Genomic DNA, 21,843 nt, shown 5'->3' with positions numbered 1-21,843 from the left:
CCTAGTTATTGTAATAAGTACATAGTATGCCCAAGAGGAACAGGACTGTAAAATAAAGTGCTACCGAAAGTTAGATTTACATACCCAAACTTAATGATTTTCTTTCTTCTGTGGAACACGTAATGAGATGTTAGTCAGTTAGAGACTGAATGACAAACTCTGTCATCGTTCACTTTTATTGCATCTTTTTTTTCTGTAGCATACAATGAAAGTGAATGGCGAATGAGGCTGTCATTCTCATTTTGTGGTCCGCACAAGAAAGATAATCACAGAATTGGAGCAACATGAGAGTGAGTAAAGGACGACATTATTTTAATTTCTGGGTGAGCTATTTCTTTAAAGCAATATAAATGGGAGGGCGTGTAATAGTGCAGGTGAATTCCGCAGCGGGGTGAATGTGAGTTGAGTCGAGCGTGCATCTGAGCGAGGGTAACGTGCTAATTGTCGTTGGTAGACTGCAAGGCGGAGCGCGCGCTCAATGCCCGCGGGGCCTCTCGAAGGAATGCCGCGCCGTCACTTTGGTTTTGCGCTGCTGCATAAAAATGACTAGACTTCAATCAAAGCTCTAGTAACAATGAGAATACACACTGAACTAAGAACGATACGGGCATTTCGAATTACGTGACACTCTCTTTTATTGATGTCCAAAACTTAAATCGTTCATTCATAACTCGCTTTATTTTCTGTCAGCTCACAGCTGGATTCACGTAGGAAGAAACTAACAAATGTCCAATTTGTGATCAAACTGTTGTTTTGAATCCTCTTCCAAGTGCATGTTTTTTTAATGCATGTTAAAATTTATTTTGACCTCATCATTTTAATGAAATGGCCGGTTTTACGGACAAGGCTTAAACTTAGTCCCAGACTAAAATGTATTTTTGAGCCATCTTAACTGAAAGGAACTTGCTCTGACATATCTTAAAATATGTCAGTGCCATTGTTTTGTCTCAAGATGCACACCAGTAATGTGTTTTTTTTTCTAAGGCACATTTATAAAAGATACTTAAATGTCTTAATTGAACTAAGGCCTGGCTTAATCCAAGCCTTGTCTGTGAAATCAGGCCTAAATGTCATAACTGGACCTCTTGTTGAAAGTGTCAGACTTCTCTCTGGTGACATGTGCAGGACTTATCCAATCATTTAGTCCGCTTAAACCCCACCCCTCAAGCTTGCGCCTCCATTGTTGTGTGCAATGCAATACATATCTCAAAAACCAATCAACAACAGATGCATTGAACCATATTAAATTTTTTTATTTTTCGATAATTCTGAATGTATACAATATGGAAAAAGAGATTATCTCAACTTTTTAGTGATTTGTTCACTAATCGGATTGAAGCAAACTATTTGAAATTACCAATTTTCAGACTTCCCTAAACTTTACACTTGGGGGAACTTTTTTATTATATATTATTATTATTATTCGTAATAGAATTTAAAATGATCTCAATCTCTGTTTATGTTCAAGTTAATATGAGTTTTGCACACACACAAAATACAAACACGCACTCTAAAAAAAACTGCATTAATACATAAACCGTGCTCACATTAGGTTCAGTTCATGAACTGTTACCCCTTTTCCACCAAAAAAGAACTGGTTCGGAACTGGTGCTGGTTCAAAGTTGGTTCAGAGTTTGTTCAACTTGCGAACCTTCTCAGAACCTGTTTGTTTTTCCACTGACTAGAGCGCCCAGCGAACGACGTCGTTTCGTCACTGTGTACGTCACCATACATCTTAGCTAGAAACGCTTGCAAGTACATTACTTTGGGATTATCTCTAACTCGTGAACCAAGGCGGCTTTAAAAACAATTGAAATTTCTAAGTCTTTTAATCTTTTCCTTTGATACGTAATCTTTTCTGATTAGTTATGTACCCCTGTCTTGTGTCTTTTTTTTCTTTCCATTTATTTGTTCTATATTGTGACTGTTTTCTTCTTTGCTTACATAATGTTTTCAATAAAAAAAACTAGAAACGCTTGCGCCAACTTCAAGCATAACAATTACAATGGCGGACTACATCGTGTTTCTGCAAATGTTTCTCCTGGCTTTGCGATCCTATGGTCAGAAAAGATGTTTAGAACACATCTTAACCCGCCCCCAGCCCCCGCCGTAAGCATGACGTGGTAAAAGAACGGTTCTAGTCCAGCAAAGAGTTGGTGGCGCTTTGGAACCAGTTTTCCTGGCCGAGAAGTGGGTCTTTGGCTGTCGAAACACAAAGAACTGGTTCGCGCGCAGGCACCGGCTCCGAACCGGCTCTCAAAATGCTATGGTGGAAAAGGGGTATGTCATTCATACAGACCTTTGATGTGGCCTCTTATTGTATTCAATCTCATTCACCTTCACAGGTTTTCTCAGTTCTTCCTCTAGGCTGTGGAGGGAGTACAGTATGTGTGTTTATAGGACCCATAAGGAAAATTAACGCATTGTCACTTAGATAATGGACTTGAAATGAGATCCATAGAAGAAGTTAAGAAGTAAATGCCTTTATTTGTGCAAGTATACTTGCATGTGCTTGTCTGCAGACTTAATCTTAATCTCTTAATCTCTATTTCATTTAGCTATTGCTTGTAGAAGGCATCTGGATGCCTTGCCTGTGTCTTGTTTGCATATTGTGGCTTGCCACTTTCCCCAGATCCAGTGTGCATGTCTGATACAGGCTGTGATATAGACTATAGAAAACATCTGCCTTCCAATGCGATTGGAAAAAGTTATGAGTTATAATGACAAAGAAATTCGCTACCCTCGGCCTCAGGGTGTAACATGAACAACAGCTGTGATCTGAAAGTATGAATAACTGATGAATGTTGTGTTGACAGTCGGAATGTTTCTATCTTGTGGGATTTTTGAACTACAGGGATCGTTCACCCAAAAATAAAAATTATGTCATAATTTACTCACCCTCATGTCATCCCTAACCTGTATGTGTATGATTTTCTTTCTTAGGTGTGATTTAAAAACGAATTTGAAATTCATTAAAAAAAGATTTAAAGAAATAAAAAATCACTTTAGCTCAATTCACCCTTCGCAGGGACTTTGATTGACAGGTGATCTGACCAATCATAATCCGCCATCTGCCGATTATGCCATTTCGTCCGACAAAGCAGTCAGGTGCGCGCGCAGTCAGCGGAGACTCGTCAAGTATAAACAAGGCTTTAATTATACACAGTGCCGGCAAAATTTGAAAGATGAGACTTTGTTTCATATTAGGGATGCACCGATACCGATACCAGTATCGGTATCGGGCCCGATACCAAGCTCATGTACTTGTACTCGTACTCGTAAAAATACCCCGATACCAAAGACCGATACCTCACGTATATCCTTAGCTTATATTTCTTATGAACACTCTTCCTGCAGTTATAGTGTTGCTAGATTTAATAGTACACTCTAATATTTCACTTAACACTTTCGGCTGTGATTACATTGTTACTCAGTGTTATGTTAAACATTTGTTCTGTGATTTCTTTGGCACCTTATGACAAATTTGATTGTCTTGTTGTCTGTGATTTCTTTAGCACTTTGACAACTTTGTGACAGGCAGGTAAAAATTACATTCATTATGTCCTTGGTTTTGCCCTTTGGAGGTTATTGGACACTGTGAAATTTGGGCTTTGAAAATTTGTGATAAGCACAATAAGAATTATTTATTTTTTTAGGTTTATTTAAGTTGTTGAAAATAAAGATGCTGATTTGTTCATTAGTCTCATTGTGTTGTTCTTAGAAAATTGCCACATAAAACGAGAACCCCCCCAGTACAACAGGCATCGGTATCGGTATCGGCGAGTACCAGGAAAAAAATATCGGTACTCGTACTCGACCCTTAAAAAGTGGTATCGGTGCATCCCTATTTCATATCAAAAGTAACCTGGTCTGTTCTGTCTGTCGGTGCGTTGTCAGTATCCTCTTTGCTCCGCGATGTATTTTTCACTGCGTGAGAACATGATGTGTGGCGTGAGAGCGGCATGGCTTGTCGGACATAGAAACAGTAACTAAAGGGGGCGGCTCTTTCCGAATGGTCAATCCTCACGTTTTTTTTTTCTTTCTTTAAAAACAAAAGCTAAGTTTAAATCTCTGCACTCAAAAAGTCCATAAAAATTGAAGCAAATGTATTTTCTGTAACGAATAATCTGTGATTGTTCCTGTTTTGAGTGGGTATAAGTTGCTTTCGGTTTGTTTACATGGTTATTTATTGATTTACACCTGATGCTCATGTCATTACAATGGCAGTGAGGCCATTCCTGAGTTATCTGCCTGTTCCGAGTCGACCAGAGTAGACGGTTCTCTGAGTAATCCGCCTGTTCCACATTGGCTAGAGAAGACGTTTCTGAATAATCTGCCTGTTTTACATCAGCCAGCAAGACTGTTTCTGAGTAATCCGCCTGTTCCGCATTGGCTAGAGAAAACGTTTCTGAATAATCTGCATGTTTTGCATTGGCCAGCAAGACTGTTTCTGAATAATGTGCCTGTTCCGAGTCGGACAGAGAAGACGTTTCTGAATAATCTGCCTGTTTAGCATCAGCCGTTGAAGCCATTTCTTAGTAATCTGTCTGTTCCGTGTTGGTCAGAGAAGACGTTTCTGAGTAATCAGACTTTTTTGTTTTGGACAGCGAGGCCCTTCCTGGAAATCATTTTTTTCCCATTTTTCGGCTAGAGACGCCAATTCTGAGTAATCTACCTCTTCCGTGGCTGACATCGAAGACGTTCCTGAGTAATCTGCCTGTTTTGCATCGGCAAGTGAGGCAGTTCCTGAGTAATCTTCCTATTCCATGTTAGCCAGCAAAGTCATTCCTAAATAATCTGCCGTCGCCGTGGATTTAAGGGCCTTCGTGAGTGACTCATCCCTCCACATTCTTTGCTCCGCTGGGCTTCCTTCTCTCCTCTGGCTTCACCTTAGTCATAGGGCACACCAGCTATGCCTCAGTCCTCCGGCACCCTGGGTTCGTCTCGGCTGCTTGTCCCCATGGCTCTGGCTTGGTCTAATGGATCTTCTGTGTCGCCTGGGTCTCCAACGCCAGCAGCTCTGCCAGGTAGTCCTCCTGGTTTCTACTGTTCTTGTTGTCCTGCTGGGGGTTCTTCCTGGCTCCTATAGCTCCTCTCTGGTCCTTGTGGTAATCTCTCTTGCTTGCTTTGCGTCCCCCACCTAAGCCATCCCGCTCGCCTCTGTTGGGCTCATTTGTTTATTATTGTTGTCAATGAAGTGCAAGGACATGCATTCTTGATGGGGGGATATGTTAGGGGTAATTGTGTTTGTTCCAGTTTTGTGTGGGTTTTAGTTAAGTTTCAGTGCTTTCAGTTTGTTTCAATGGTTATTCATAGATTTACACTTGATGTTCATTTTGTTAATTAGTTTCTGTGTATTTAAGCCCTTTGTTTTGTTCAGTTCCTTTGTCCCTTATCTTCACATTATAGCGGTTGTTCTGTTCATGTCTTACTAAGTCTAACTATCCTCAGAGTTAGTTTTTGGCATCATTTATGTTAAATAAAAGCTACTACCAGAGATTAGATCCAGTTGTCTTATTTCATTATTTCAACAGTGCGTGACACTATCTTTATATGAAAATGAATTATCTGTATTGATTATTTTACCTGTATTTTGAATTACTCATTGCATTGTATTTTATGGTTAAAGGAAATGTTTACAAATTGCTTAAATAGCCGTCCAGCTATGTGCATTTTACTATCGCTTTCGAATTAGCGGCAATTTGGGGCGGATATTGCTTGAATGTTGGGTCCATTATTATTGTTAATGAAAAACACAACAAAAAAACAGTACCATGACAAACTTGGTTATATTAAACAAAACTTTTATTAACAAAATGTATAAGCATGGCATACACCATGCTGATAAATGAAATCGGACTCCTGCTGCTGATCTGTGCTGCGACTCTTGTTCGCCACAAGCAGAATTGAGCAGACGCGTTCAGTTTTTTATTGTAATGTCTGTTCTCTAACTGAACAAAACTAATTTTATTACTATTACTATAAAAAATTCAAAACGACGGCAGGGGGCGGTGCCGCAAGGAGAAAGTGATGTAATTGTGTATAGCTGAACACCATAACATCGACTATTGCAGCAAGCCTAGTTTACATGGATCACATGGCTTCAAAAATAAATATACTGCATACTGTACATAACAAATGTGCATATTTTTTTCTGTGTACTACAGTATTGATTTACTTTACCAACTGTTCAAATCTGTATCAGAAAAGCTTAGTGTGATACACAGTAGCATTCAGCTAGACAAAACTGACAGTCAGTGTCAACAAAAATATAACACAAAATTTTCCAGGGATGACTGCCATGGTGAAAAAAAACATCTAAACGTTTTGAACAGTACAGCTCACATGATAAAAAAAAAATAGTGGCAATGGCCAAATTACTGACACAATAACTAGGGTTTAAAGCATGAATTAAATGTTTTGAGCGAGTTACTACATTTTGCAAACATGCAACAAAGTTGTGATGTCCCATACTGTAAAACAGTAATGACAATTGCACTTACAGTTCAGACAGTTTCATCAAATGAGCCAAAGGCATTGAGAAAAACTGTTCACTGCTCTGTTCCATACAACAAATTGAGGGTAAGAGTAATCAAATAATGATAGAATTTGCATGTTTGGTGAACCATTTCTTTAATATAGTGGCTTATTATCTTATTAAGGTGAAATATAACATCAAATCTTTGTCTTGACTTACCTAGACAATCATTACATATCAGTACCTGAAACAAACATGCAAGGTCAGAACTGCAGCATATTGCTGAGTGGATACAGATCAATATTGTTCTAGAGCAGTGGTTCTTTCGTTGCGCCCCCCTTTAAACCTTACAAAAAATCTTTAAAAAAACAAGAAAAAAAACGTGCAATGAAAAACACCTGCAATAGTTTCACTTTGTAATGTCATTCTTTCATATAACAGTAAGAGAGAATCATAATACAGAACTGAACTTTTAATTTAAATAAACAAAAACATCTAAATATTTCAGTGATGCTTTGGATGAACTGAAAACAATATATAAAAGTGCAAATATAAGACTGCTTTGGACAGCGCCTCATATCACAAGCTTAGATTCTTGTTCGACTTCTCACCGAAACATGCACAGAAGCGGAGTGATTCGGTCTATTCTATGTTGGGCCTGTTCCAATGGTGACAAGTTGGTCTGAAGAAGAACGATTCAGTGTAATTGTTGTTCAATGCCGCTTTATTAAGGCAGAGCGCTAACCGCTATTCACGCACTTGCACGCTGGTGCAACGGCTGTTTTTTTTTTGCTGATCTCCCGAACCCCCAATGCGCCCCCCACACTTTGAGAACCACTGTTCTAGTGCTTTCTGAAGAATCTACTGTGTCATTGATTGTGTAATGATTTGTTAGAATGATGAAGTCATTATTATTCGACCCATTTTTCTATTCCTGGTTCTTGAAGGAAGTTTGAGTGGTTGTTTCCTAAGGGCAAATTATGACAACATGTTTAGCTGAGACTGGGGCTGAAACAACTAATCGATTTAATCGATTAAAATCGATTATTAAAATAGTTGTCAACTAATTTGGTCATCGATTAGTTGCTAAATAACTTTTATTTGCCGTAAGCGGTTCATTTAGTAAATATTTTAAATCTGCAGTGACCAAAGTGTGGCAGTAATGAGCCACCGGAGGTTTTACTCAGCCAGTACAGCAGGAGAAGTAGCGAATAGCCAATAGCTGGCCTCGTTTTATGTCACGTGCTTCCCGCACAGCGGCTCTGCTTCTATGTCTGCAGCGAGATGGCGGAGGTAGGCGTCAGTGGACTAAGCTCGAGAAAGAGAAAGAAAAAAGCGGAAGATAAAACTAATCGAACGAATTAACCAACAAATAAATAAATGAATAAATAAATGTTCAGCTTCTCATCTGCGGTGATGCGTGTTGCAGTATCGCCGTCATATCTGGCTATAACATTACATATAGCCTATATAACACCCTCTCACATGTTTATTTTTTTTAGCATTTTTGGGAGGAGTAAAATTTGCATGTGGTCTCAACAACCAGATGCATTTACATTTACATGCATTGTCCAGTTTCGTCCGGAATGAGTCTCAGATCTCCTTCTGAAGCGGTTTGAGCGATCAGATTCAAATCCGTCTCGAATGCGTTTCAGAGGGCATTTACACCGTCTTTTCACGATCAGATAACTATCCGATCTGAGAAAACAATGCTACTGTGTAAACAGCTTTGTTTACTAACTTCGGGACAGTCACACTAGATCTATATTGTCTCGAGCATCAGGTTGCACAATCAGTTTGCTCGCAACATAAGTTATGGATTAAAATAGCGCTACCAAAGAAATTAAAACGGTGTTTACAAAGTGAAGCACTAAATATAAAGGCAGTTAATAACAGCAGCAGTAAAAGTCTGTTTTTTTGTCACTGTAGTCAGTGGTTTTCAGTGAATGCTTGTTTACTAATGCATCATCTTTCCTGTCCTTTTAATCAAGCCTGTTAGCTTGCTGCGTACCTCCATTCCTTTCTCTTTTTATAACATTTGTTTATTACTATTACTACTTATTACTACTATTAAGTTTTAATTTTTTTTCAAACACAATCTACTGCGGCTCTACTACATTCACATGCTTGTTTTCAGTCTTTCTATATTTAATTTATCAATATATTAAGGTTTAAAATTTAAAAAATAAAGATTATATTAGTAAACCTCAATGTATGGCTTTTGCACTTTTAAGTAAACTTTTACACATAAATACCCTGATTTAGGGTTTTATTTAGTTATAATAAACAAACATCAAATTAAATTTTCAAAAAAAAATTATCCGATTAATCGAAAAAATAAACGTCCGATTAATCGATTATCAACATAATCGTTAGTTGCAGCCCTAGCTGAGACAGAAGTCAATGTTTAGTGAAAGACTAAAAGCAAAAATCAATTAATCTTTTCTCAGAGGAGCATGCATATGCTAGTGCATGTTAATTTTTTGCAATATTTTAGTCATATTGGGTTCATTCTTTTCTGTTTTGCCTCTTTTTATCATTTATTCAAGTCTGTTTCTTTTTTGACAGGATAAAGAGGAAGAAATAAAAAAGACGACAGAAGTAGTGATGCCATCCAATAAGTACTCCTCCGCTATAATGGCGGAAAGTGACAAGATGACTGCCACGGTAAGATGGAAGAAGAGTGTTGGGAGAGCAATTAAGATCTGTTATGATTTACACACACTTTACTCACTTTTTTTTCTTCTGGGGAACACAAAAGGAGAAATTTTGAAGAACGTTCATGTTGCTCTTCTCTATCCAATTACAATGAATGCTGACGGAAGCTTTCAAAATCACTATAAAAGTATCATAACTAGTTGTCGATATATCGGCCGATATTTAGCATTTTAAAAATATCGGCATCGGCCGATACGTTTTTCTGATTGGCCGATGTGCCGTGTCGGCGCTCCAGACTTTTATGCTGACAGGTTGCACTGAGAACACCTGCACCTGAGAAGAGAACGGCAGCGCCTGATCACACAGCGCTCACTTACATTCTCCGTCTTCATTAGTTTACGTTCTCTGTCAGTCATATCTAATACTTTGTCAGACAGAACTGGTAAACAAAGAAAGTAAATTGTATGGAAAAAAGTAAAGCCTTTGCTTTTATATTATTTGTAACAGAAAAGGCAAACAATCAGGCTAAAATACTTTATCATTCAACATTCTGCAAATGTACATCTACATAATTTAAACAAATATCTGAATATCTAATAAACATTTAATTTCACAAACCTTTAATTGAATCCAGCTGTGATATCTTGTGAAGTGTGCATTTGTAGCCTGCATAAACTTGTTACTGCGAGTGACGGTCAGTCCGTGAGAAGTGAGTGAATGCGAACAGAGGATCAGCTTCACAGGAGACGCATCGAAAAACTTTAAATCCTTCATTTTAAAATATGCTGTGCTATATCCAGGTGCCCACTGTGTCATATTCATATTGGTTTCGCTGTGTGCTGTTTGTAAAATTAGCGTTACCTTGTCTTTATTTGGAAAAAAAATGATTACCAGTGTGCACTAAATTACCAGATTACTTAGTGCCCTGTTATCATTGTAATATATATATATATATATATATAAAATATCGGCTTTATATCGACCATCAGCCACCCTGCTCTCTAAGATATCGGCATCGGCCATTAAAAAAACCAAAATCGGTTGATCACTAATCATAACAGTAGTCCATATTACTTGTGTACTTGTTTCATGGCATAACGCAGACAAGTTTTTTGCTTTTTTCCTTTATATTGTCCAATCTTAAGGTGCAGTCACATGATCGAAATTTCTGAAATTTCACGGGCAAAAGGGTCTATTGTCTATTGTCAGTAGTCTAGCAATGCAAAAAGTAAAACTCACACACAAGTCACTTTCATAACAAGCTATTTCTGTTGGTCAGCCCAGTGAATTCTATGGAAGTTAAATAATGCCAAATGTTTTTGAAACAAAAAAGCCTGTTGAATTGTACTACTTGAAAAAATAGGCATTGCATTAACCCTGCTTGCATTTTAATGCATTTTATTTTTAGGGCTTGCATTTTGATGTTCTGAAATTCAACATGGTTGAATATTTAAGCTGTGAATATTTCAATTCAAAACATTTCAAACACATTTTCATTATTACAAATTAAAATAATCCATATTCATCTTTCATATTTCACTTCCAAAATATTCAAACTGTTTAAAAATACAACCTATAATATTCAACAGGCAATTTTCTGTCCATTTTATTTCGCTTTGCAAATTCGCTTCCACAAATTCTGTAGTTCAAATTCGACAGTAAATTCAACATTGACATCCAGGAACTGCAGGAAAAGCAGTAGATTACAGAGCATAATCTCCATCTGCTGTAAGTCGACCTCACCAGAAGTTGGTGCAAGCGTGTGTTGTTGACTAAGACCAGAGCAACTGTTAGAGCAAGCCATTCATTCATAAAAACTCATTTACAACAATTGAGCAAGCATTAAGTTTTTCTGATGATTATATGGGTCAGTATATATGCGGAAAAGATGATAAAGGCATAAAAGCTGTTTATGTTCATTCATTAACTTCATTGTTACTTTCCCTGTGTAGCCTAGCTTCTTTACCATGAACGGGATTATAATCGGTTTCCATCAATACCTCATCATACTCAAGGATTCCCCTTCCGTCAGGACAAAATGCTTAACGTAGTTTAATGGACTAATACAGTGATATAAAAGACCAAAATTGCACCTATTGGGGAAGTATGCCTACATACATGTACTGCATTAGATTAAACTGGGAAGGGTCACAGCACTTGCATAAAAAGTACTTTGGACCACTGAGCAACAGTGCAGTGCTCCTTCTCTGTAGCCCAGGTCAGGCGCTTCTGCCGCTGTTTCTGGTTCAAAAGTGGCTTGACCTGGGGAATGCGGCACCTGTAGCCCATTTTCTGCACACGCCTGTGCACGGTGGCTCTGGATGTTTCTACTCCAGACTCAGTCCACTGCTTCAGCAGTTCCCTCAAGGTCTGGAATCGGTCCTTCTCCACAATCTTCCTCAGGGTCCGGTCACCTCTTCTCGTTGTGCAGCGTTTTTTGCCACACTTTTTCCTTCCCACAGACTTCCCACTGAGGTGCCTTGATACAGCACTCTGGGAACAGCCTATTTGTGCAGAAATTTCTTTCTGCGTCTTACCCTCTTGCTTGAGGGTGTCAATGATGGCCTTCTGGACAGCAGTCAGGTCGGCAGTCTTACCCATGATTGCGGTTTTGAGTAATGAAACAGGCTGTGAGTTTTTAAAAGCCTCAGGAATCTTTTACAGGTGTTTAGAGTTAATTAGTTGATTCAGATGATTAGGTTAATAGCTCGTTTAGAGACCCTTTTCATGATATGCAAATTTTTTGAGATAGGAATTTTGGGTTTTCATGAGCTGTATGCCAAAATCATCAGTATTAAAACAATAAAAGACCTGAAATATTTCAGTTGGTGTGCAATTAATCTAAAATATATGAAAGTTTAATTTTTTATCATTACATTATAGAAAATAATTAACTTTATCACAATATGCTAATTTTTTGAGAAGGACCTGTAAATCTGTTGTGGTTTGATGCTGTCTTTCCTGCATACAAAATGGTAAATTAATTTTGTAGTCTATCCTATGGCTAGCAAGTTTAACCCTCCTACCAGATATTGTTATTTGGATATTATCAATCAAATAATGATTCATTATATTTGAATAACCAACAGTGTTAACTTTTGATTTTTTAACATTGCCAACATGTTTTTCCAGCACATGTGTCTAGCAAGTAGGCTACACTCACAAATACATTACATAAACAGAATGTAGAAACGAAAAATGTCTCAGATGATCCACTGTTTATGACTGCAAGATTCTAAGTTAAGGTAGGCTAATTAACATTCAGTGACTTGCTAACGTAGCATTCTATCATGATAGCACGACTTCTATGAGTCTATCCGTGCTGCATACCCCTAATTAATGCTCCTAACCTTGAAAGATTGCAGAAGCTAGGTTTAAATGTAACAATATCCTGGGTAACCAGGATCACCAGTTAATACTATTTTCCACAGTAGAATCTGCATTTGAAAGCCTGCTCAGTCACTACTACTGCTAGTTATTTGTGTGGCTAGTTATTTTTGCCTACTTATACTCTGCTTTATGAAAAAGCTTCGTATGTCCCCTTTCTTCTTCTTGGGTGACATAGCTGATCTACAAAGTACAAAAAGGGGCAAAAAAACGGAATATTAAAATGTTTTACTCTGGCCTTTGTATATGGCAGGCAGAGAGACAGCCCTGGTAACTTACCGTCGGCGTCGTCACGCGCGCACACACGCACACACCACCCGCTCGCTGCCAGTGAGTGCAAGCACAAAAAGTAGTCCCGGCCCGCGCGTGTAGCCTGCCTGTCAGATACCCCGCCGCCAATCAAATTACGGCGTATATTGTACTGTCGTCGTCCTTGCCATTGGAATCGATCCAAATAGCAGCGCAAAGATCCAAATGCAGCGCCAATATTAAAATAGCAGTTCAAAGGAGCTTGCTAAATATTGGTGGGGACAAATTTGTCATCTCAAAATATTGATTGGGACTAGTACCTAGCGTCCCCCCTAAACCTACGCCCTTGCATTGACCAACTTGAACCCACTGCAGAATTTCTGTGTAGAAATCCTTTGCCCTCAAGCAAAAATTCCAGATCACATGCGTTCCTGTTGAAATGACTGGAAATGTGAAAATTCATAACAAATGTTAAATGTTGCCGCACCTTAGTGCCGTTTATTCCAACATTATGCGATAGTTTTGGCCATTATATGCTGAAAATCTAACATCCACCCTAGTTCCAATGATATCTGCATCACTTAAATTATATCAGCCTTACTTTCACTTCAAAAACCACTCATCTTTTTGACACTTTTCTCACCGACATGCACACAAACAGAGGTGTGGATTGGTGTGGGTGTCCCATTCATCTCTGGTGTTTTGGGTTAGAAATGAAGCCAAAGGTCCAGTGGAATTTAGGGGATTAGAGAAAGGGGACAGAGAGGGAAAATGAAAGTATCTGGTTCTGATAACGGAAGAGCTGCTCTAGCAGGTTTGTTATGACAGCTCTACTCAACTTTGCCCTGATTTTTTATTTTCTAACGGATTTTTCTACATATTCTTTACAACTGTAAATGAGGCAAGACTGCTTACTTTCTTCTGGTCCTGCACTCCATAGAGTGCAAAGAGAGAGAGAGAGAGAGAGAGAGAATAAGTGAGAGAGAGCAGGCTCTTTGAACGCTGCACCTGACTGAGGAAGTGCTCTGAATCCCACAGACCAGCTGCTTGGCCAGGGAGGAGAGAGGAGCACACTGGCCATTCAGATGCCCAAGAATATGTGCCATCTCATTTTGAGCACAACTGAAACTAGTGTTCCAACAAATCTGTTCTATGAGACGTGTTAAATGGTTCTGACCTCCTTTTACTCAGTTGCAGCATGTCAATGTTCTGAACATCATTATTTATTTTTAACTTAAAGGAATATTTGGGGTTAAATACAGGTTAAAGCTATTGACACCATTTGTCACAGGCTGTCGGTTACCACAGAAAACAATTTCATCTGGACTATTAGTTTGTAATGAACTTGTCATGTTAATTGATGGAGGATTCAAGGTGCAAATAACAACAGTTTATTGGTAAATGAAGTGTAGGTCAATAGTCCAAACAGTCTGGTGCAGGAATGGTCGCTCTGAGTGACGCAGGGACGTCGACAGGCAACCCGATAGGTGATGTCAGAGGTGAAGAGAGAATCCACGAGAAATCCAGCATGAAGCAATAACCTCCAGATGAGCAGTAATCCCAGGGCAGAACGCAGAACAACAAAAACTAGAATCCAACATAGGCAAGGTAGCAAGGTGAACAGGAATCAGGACAGGACACCGGATACTCTCACAGTGATCTGACAACACAAGACACCAAACAGTGAACATATATAGGCACGGCTGATAGGCAGCAGCTGGCACAGATAACTAAGGTGTAACGAGTCAGCTCAGAGGGGAAATATTAATAATCAATAATAACTGGTTATGATTAATTAGGAATATTTGGATCAGTTAATTGTATTAACTTTATGTAGCTAACTTAATATAACAATGAATGAATGAGTTCGTCCAATGAACTCTTTTGATTATTTATTTATTCTAAGAAAAGGGTATCTTCCATGGCCATGGAAGAATAATTATTTCTTAGCATGTACAGCGCTTTGAGCATGTAACAAGATCATAAATCATATAAGAGACTATGTTTTGCAAGCAGTGAAGTCGAACCAAATATATATTGTGCAAAAGTTTTATTAACTAAATCACGAACATAACTAAACTAAACAAACATAAATACATGTATACATAAACAGGTGAGTGATTGGAGGAAATGGAAAACCGGACATGGAACTATGGAGAACTATGAAAAGAACCATCAGCTTTTTCAAAGTACCTCATTAAATGTATATACTTGCATGGCATTTGCAGCGGACACATTTCTTGAAGAACGTGGAAAAGGATGAAGATGTTGAATGTCAAATATTGAAGTTGCAATCGTATTCTTCTCCGTTGGATGAAGATAAGATGAACTTGCATGGGTAGTTTGACTCAGTTCTGGATGAAGGTTTTCTCACTCTCCGTAAAGCACATGGCTGAGCACATTGAGATCGTGGCCTGCTGGCCCTGGGCCTTAGAGGACATGCAGAGCAAATGGTGGGAGTTGCGATGGACTTCTTCTGCGTTGGATGAAGACGTTAGCCAAATTCCTGAAGTTGTCCTTGACGCTGTTGTGGTTAAGAGAGTCATCTCTCTTTTGAATGGGCACATAGCTGGTTGCGAGTCAAGGCCTGCTGCCCTGGGGCCTGGTGGGGCCCCGCAGGACAGCAACCTGAATGTACGAGAGAAGGCCAAGAGAGCAAATGTTGGGTGTCGATGCAATATAAACCCTTAGGCATCTCCCACCTCTCCAGGTTGGCTCGGCCAATAAGAACGGTGGAAGTTCCAGGCAGGAGAATTTGGTTTATGGCTCTTTGTTTCAAGCGTGCTCATTTGCATGTGCACCCTGGGTGGCTGGTAGCTGTGAAGAACTATGAAAGATTCTTGTAATACTAATATGTTGTACACTTCTTTTCTATCTTCAAAGTACCAAGTCATAGAGATCAAACATGCCACCATATGATTTTGGTTAATCATGGTTGCAAAGTCTGAAACATTAACCCATTAGAGTTTACAAGGAAACAACAAAAGGAAAATCATGAGATGGGAAAATTAGATACATGTTTATACCTTTCTCAAGTGGTTATATATTTAGAATATATAGGATTAACAGGGCTTAAATCTCCTTCTCAGTAAGATTTAAATAAGAGTCACATCTCTCAGGAATTGCAGGGTCGTAAAATTCTTATCAATGTAACCGGACACTGAGTTCTGCCAGTGGTGTTAGTTTCAGGGGAAGTTGGCCACATGTCTTAGTTGGGAGAGTGAGTTTGCCAGACTATTCATTAAATATGAATAATTTGTGTGTGATTGGTCCAGACGCAAAAACGGTGATTGGCAATCACCCTCACACACACACACACACACACACACACACACACACACACACACACACACACACACACACACACACACACACACACACACACACACACACACACACACACACACACACACACACACACACACACACACACACACTGACATACGGGCAGAAAGAGAGACAGTGAATTCATGAACCATGACAGAACTGACAGAAATGAAAGTCTGTGGTGTGGTGTTGTCACGACACTAGAGCTTCACGATTCTGGATGAATTTTTTTTTTAAACAGAGATCACGATTCTCCCGCGAACAGAAAACTATACAAAATAGCATGTCATTTACTAGAGGTTCTGACAAAATTTTATTTAAAATGTTTAATTAATCTGAATTAATTGCCTTTTTTTTTGAATGATTAAATTACTTTCTTATAAATACTTCACTTGTTCCATTGAATGAAGCAGCGAACAAATCTCTTGAATGAATGACTCAATGACAAATATATTTTCCAGGAATCTTCAATGTGTGGTTATAATCTTGCATTTTTTAATTTGCCTGAATGTGAAAATAAACGGATCCTGGAACACTCTCCTTTTACAGTGCACTCTGTAAGCCAACAGTTTTGAAGATCCCTACTCATTTTGGTTAGTTTTAAAGGATAAAAGTTTGCTTTAAAGTTTACTTGTAACATTAATGTAAGGCCAAAATTCTTGAATAAGGAATAGGGATAGAATTTTCGTGATATTTTTTTTTGTTGTTGTTTAGAAATGTCAAGAGAATGTGGCCACAACAACAAATCAAAATCTAAAATAATTTTTTTATGATAAAATAAACAGACACAATTTTACCAATTAGTCTGCTCTTTCTGCTGGTCAAAGAAAACAGTGGGGAAAAAACATATTTCTATATAAAAAACACATTGGTTAAATTGTATTTTTATAATTCAAGAATTTCCATTTTGCAAACCAGTGCATCATAACAGAAGTGATTCAATTGTTAAACATCAAATACTTCACATAGTGTGCACATACTTCAATTAAATGGAGTGCAACAGAAAGGAAGCACAGTATTCTTTAAGTCTAATTCACACTGCACAGAGAGACGTCGACCAACGTACAATTAAAGTATGTCACCTCTCAGACATTCCATGAAAACTCTGTTCCTGTTGCAGTGTGAATTGTCCACTTTTCCACTTTATTTGGATAGCACAGTATAAAGCCAACAGAAAGCAATGTGGGGTTGTGGGGGCGATTGGAAAGGGCCACAAGCTGGGAGTCACTTGGGTCCAGAGCTTGTCGGAGCCCCGACTACAAGGTTTTCGGCTCCGACAAACAGCAAATGTATGACAAGAATGTAAACAACAACTTTTTTCTTTAACATTTTTTTAGTTAGCATTTATATCCAAGCTTATATGTTTTACTCTATTTTTGCACATACATGTGTGTACATTGTAGAATTGTACATATTTGATCACCAAAATTACCTTATTAAATGTTTTTTCCTGTGAAAAGTCATGACTTCCATGCGGAGTCATGAATTTGCAAATTAGCCCCGCCTCCACTCACACCAACTCAAAGATCCACTCGGTCGGGTCAACGCTTTTTAACCTTTTGCTTGACTACGTTATCAAACAGCTAATAATGTGTTGATAATGTTAACAAACCATGATCATGTTCGCCATCTCAGAGTCACACAGCTGCCTTCTAAAAATCAGCATCCTTAGAAACGCTTTGAACAACTCAGAATGTCAGTGGAGAAAGACATATAGTTCATCATAACATCATAACATACATCATATACATTCGCCCACTACATTGCTAAATGTACCCGATTTAGTTAATGATATGCTAAAGCCCACCCCCACGTTGACTTGATTGGTTACAAGGTAGTTTGTGACATTAGAGAACATGCAATGATTTTGCACATGGTTTGTCTTAAAGCATATTAGAAACTTGATTTTCACTAGAGTGGGACTTTAATGTATTAAAAAGAGAAATTATCGACAGATAAATTGATTGTCAAAATCAAGTCATTAATTGTAGCCCTAGTGTTTTGCATTTAAAGGGATGTCCATTCATCCATCCATCCAAACTGCCTATCCTTAGACCTAATTTACAGGATTAGTTTATCTAAAAAGTCCCGAACAGTCCCGAAATCTAAGCTGTTGTCCCAAATACCGAATCTGGCCCCAATTGTCCTGAAAATTATACTAAAGCAACATCTTGAGTAGTTATTGTCTGATAAAACATTAAAACTGTCCGTGGAGGTTGAGTCGTCCTGCAGCCAGCCCCCGCCGGCTGCTCATTGGCTGTGGCATCTTTTTTGTTTCTTTTTTTGAAGTTCTACTAGGGCTGGGCGATATGGCCAAAAAATCATATCTCTGTATTTTTTGGTTAAATGGCGATATACGATATATATCTCGGTACTTTCTACATTTTTCTATTTGGATAAAGAAAATGTATTTATTAAAAAAAAAAATGTTATTTCACATCCTGCTCAATGATATCCAAACAATGTTGATATTGAAGGATATGGAAACAAATATAGGGAATGTAATGTAGGCTATGCAATATATTATGTGCAAAAAGGTGGTTAAAATCACATTACATTCTAACATTGTAACATTACAAACTAAAAACAAAAATAATGCTTTTGTTTTAAAAAATGACTAAAGGCTAAACTAAAAATTAAAATAAAAACAAAAGCACAAACTAATTATATTAGCCTGCATTTGATTACCCCATTATAATGGTCACTTTCATAAAAATATACTTGTAGGTTTAAAATACACATTAAAATACACATCACATACGGCACATTTATTGTCTCCAACAACAAATATTTTAGTAATATGTATTTTAGTCAGAATTATTGCGCTACTGTTCTATTGTGCTTGTCTGTTTGGCGCGCATGCGCGCGGCGGCGCTCATTAACGGAAGCTTGAATTTTAGCGGAGATTCATTTGCAGAAGCTCGTCCTCTCCTGACAGTGAAATGGACATATTTGTTTGATTTGTTTGAACATTTACAGATGGAGAATATACCTGTGAAATGTAAGTTAAGCACTGAGGAAAGCACCACGTCTCAAACGCATTAAACAGCGCCAGTATTTATCTTTCAGTCACTAACAGTAGGCTATCTGTCCGAGCATCTGCAGGGCAAGCAGCTTTAAACTTGTTAACTATCTTACCAGTTATTTTGAAGCGCTTAATAAGCTTGTGTCATGTTTAGGACAAATTGTACTGTTCTTTCACTGCAGGAGCTCACACTGCGTACTCCACTATTTTTCAGATGTGCTTGTATCAAACTACTGTATCGATATAGACGGTATTGCCTCATTCCATATCGTGGGGAAAAAAATATCGATATATTGTACAAACTCGATATACCGCCCAGCCCTAAGTTCTACAAAGATACCGTATGCGCGAATTAAGATATGCATTGATAAGCTAATTTTCATTCAAAATATGAATGGCTATAGCCTGAAAGGTCTGATTTATGCACTGTTACAACAGTCATTGTTTTTTTTTTCACAATGACATTTGAGTTCATGATTTTTATGTAGTTTTTTTGTGGCAGACTAAATACTAATGACAGACTGTTGATCTTTGAATAAAAATATGTTTGGTTCAGGTTTGAAATTCATTATCTTTTATTAAGATATCTAAAATCATAGTAGGCCTACCCCACCCCAACCCCCCCCAGTATCTGTGGAACTTATAGTGGCACCGATGCTACTGCTCCTTTTAAGGCTAAATACTTAGTAGTTTGTGTTGTCATATTGAGTTTCACTCGTTGATTAATTGAGTAATAACAGGCTTTACTGACTAAAACAAGTTGTCCTACAGGTTCATGACATGTGGTTCCACTGTTTGCTCATGTTGTGTCTTGTCTGGAATCATTTATGTCTGCTAACAGAGCTGTTATCTGATGAGCCCCTCTGCTGTACCTTTGGCTTTGGGAGAGTGTCTGTTCACATGGCTGGGAAGCATGGCAGAACTGTGGGAAATAACTCTAAGTTTCTTCACATTGCTTTTCCTCTGTGTGTGTGTGTGTGTGTGTGTGTGTGTGTGTGTGTGTGTGTGTGTGTGTGTGTGTGTGTGTGTGTGTGTGTGTGTGTGTGTGTGTGTGTGTGTACTATTACATAGTATAAAAGGGGATCTGAGCCACCTGTTTTGATCGGCTGACTTTTTTCAGCCTTTCAAAAGCTTGAGCTGGGGGCCCCTTTAGGAAAGAGCAGTGCAGGGGGTGTCATTAGGAGCCAGCAGAAAGATAAACTGAATGAATGAAGGAGCTCATAAACCTTTTGACCTCTCCAGCCTCTACTTGCCTCCTGAAGCAGAATATATGGTTTTATTTTATGTAAGTTTACTCTTATTCATGCTAACGTTATTTTAAGCAGTTTTTCCATTCATTTATAGACAGATTTTCTAAGCATCATGCTGATGATGTAACTAATTATTTATATGCTAGAATTCAATATTAGGATTATCGATCCTACTTTTTTGTCATTGTATTAATAAAAAAAATGCACCATATTATAATAAGCACCTAGTTCCCCTGTCATCATTTTCTCAGGTATGTGTGGTTTAGGTATTCCCTATTATGGGGACATTTTTTGGTCCCCATGAGGAGAATAGCTTTTAAATATTTTTTGAAAATGTAAAAATGCATAAAGTTTTCTGTCATGGTTAGGTTTAGGGGATATAATATACAGTTTGTATAGTGTGTGTGTGTGTGTGTGTGTGTGTGTGTGTGTGTGTGTGTGTGTGTGTGTGTGTGTGTGTGTGTGTGTGTGTGTGTTGGCAAAACCTCTGATCTACTGCAGAGCAGCTGTGGCATGAAAGATGTCTGGCATTCCAGTGGACGGTTCCAGAAATGCAACAGCAGATTGTATTGTTCCCACATTCATGAACACACAATCTTCTGTCTATGTGCTTTAAGAAAACAGTGCCCCCCCTTTTTTGTATATTTTTAGCAGATATCTGCTTTGTCAATTGTATAGTTTTTCAATTTTCGTCTGCTCATCCAGATCCACAATTTACACTTGCTCCTATTCAACACTGTTCACATTAGAGGGTGATAAAGCAAAAAAAATAAAAAATAAAAATCATATTCATATTTTTCACCTTTTTGACATTTATGTGTTTGCTTTGAAATTGCAAAAATGACACTCTTTGTCAGAGGCACCATAAACGAACTAAAACCTTTCAATGTATCTACTGTAAAATGCCAAGCAGGGACTTATTTCAGTGATGACACAAACAAATCATTGATTCAGAGACTTTATCATACAGCTGTGCTTGCTAAATAAGTGTAAATATTGTTAAACCATTTTTGTCTAATATAGAGTAGCACAATCTTTAGGGAAAATGAATGGGGAAAAAATAAATAATATAATTAACCATTGCAATACAGTTCAAAAGTTTGGAGTCTGTAAGATTTTTTTGAAAGAAGTCTCTTATGCTCACCAAGGCTGCATTTGTTTGATTAAAAATACAGTAAAAATGTGTGGATTAGGATTTGCGCAATGACTTGCATTTTTGCAACCGACTACTCTAACCGTGACCCCCGGAGACAGTCTGTATACGCGATTCATTTGTATTAGACTTCTTAATCTATGAACAGTCAAATCTCATTCTGAATGCTGCTAAAAATATGTCAGATATATGCGATACATACATACTTGCATTATGATAGTTGTATATTAATAGATTTTTTGATGAATAGGAATTTCAAAAGAACAGCAGATATTTGAAATTGAAATCTTCAATTTTCCACATTATAAAAGTCTTT

At 38.0% G+C, this 21,843-nt stretch overlaps 1 protein-coding gene across 2 annotated transcripts in view; it reads left to right on the top strand.

The window, feature by feature from the left end:
- The window catches only part of dnmt3bb.1 (DNA (cytosine-5-)-methyltransferase 3 beta, duplicate b.1), a 73,222-nt gene that overhangs the window by 1,153 nt on the left and 50,226 nt on the right, over positions 1-21,843 (top strand). For both annotated transcript variants that reach the window (XM_077214217.1, XM_077214219.1), the window contains exon 2: positions 9,047-9,145. In XM_077214217.1, the coding sequence (XP_077070332.1) occupies positions 9,086-9,145 (60 nt within the window). In that variant the 5' untranslated portion in view covers positions 9,047-9,085. The remainder of the gene's footprint in view (positions 1-9,046; positions 9,146-21,843) is intronic.

Source organism: Siphateles boraxobius, unplaced genomic scaffold (genome assembly GCF_051911475.1).
Source record: "Siphateles boraxobius isolate OS27281-9 unplaced genomic scaffold, OSU_SipBor_1 68, whole genome shotgun sequence".
NCBI lineage: Eukaryota > Metazoa > Chordata > Actinopteri > Cypriniformes > Leuciscidae > Siphateles > Siphateles boraxobius.
This window is presented reverse-complemented; position numbering and strand designations above follow the sequence as displayed.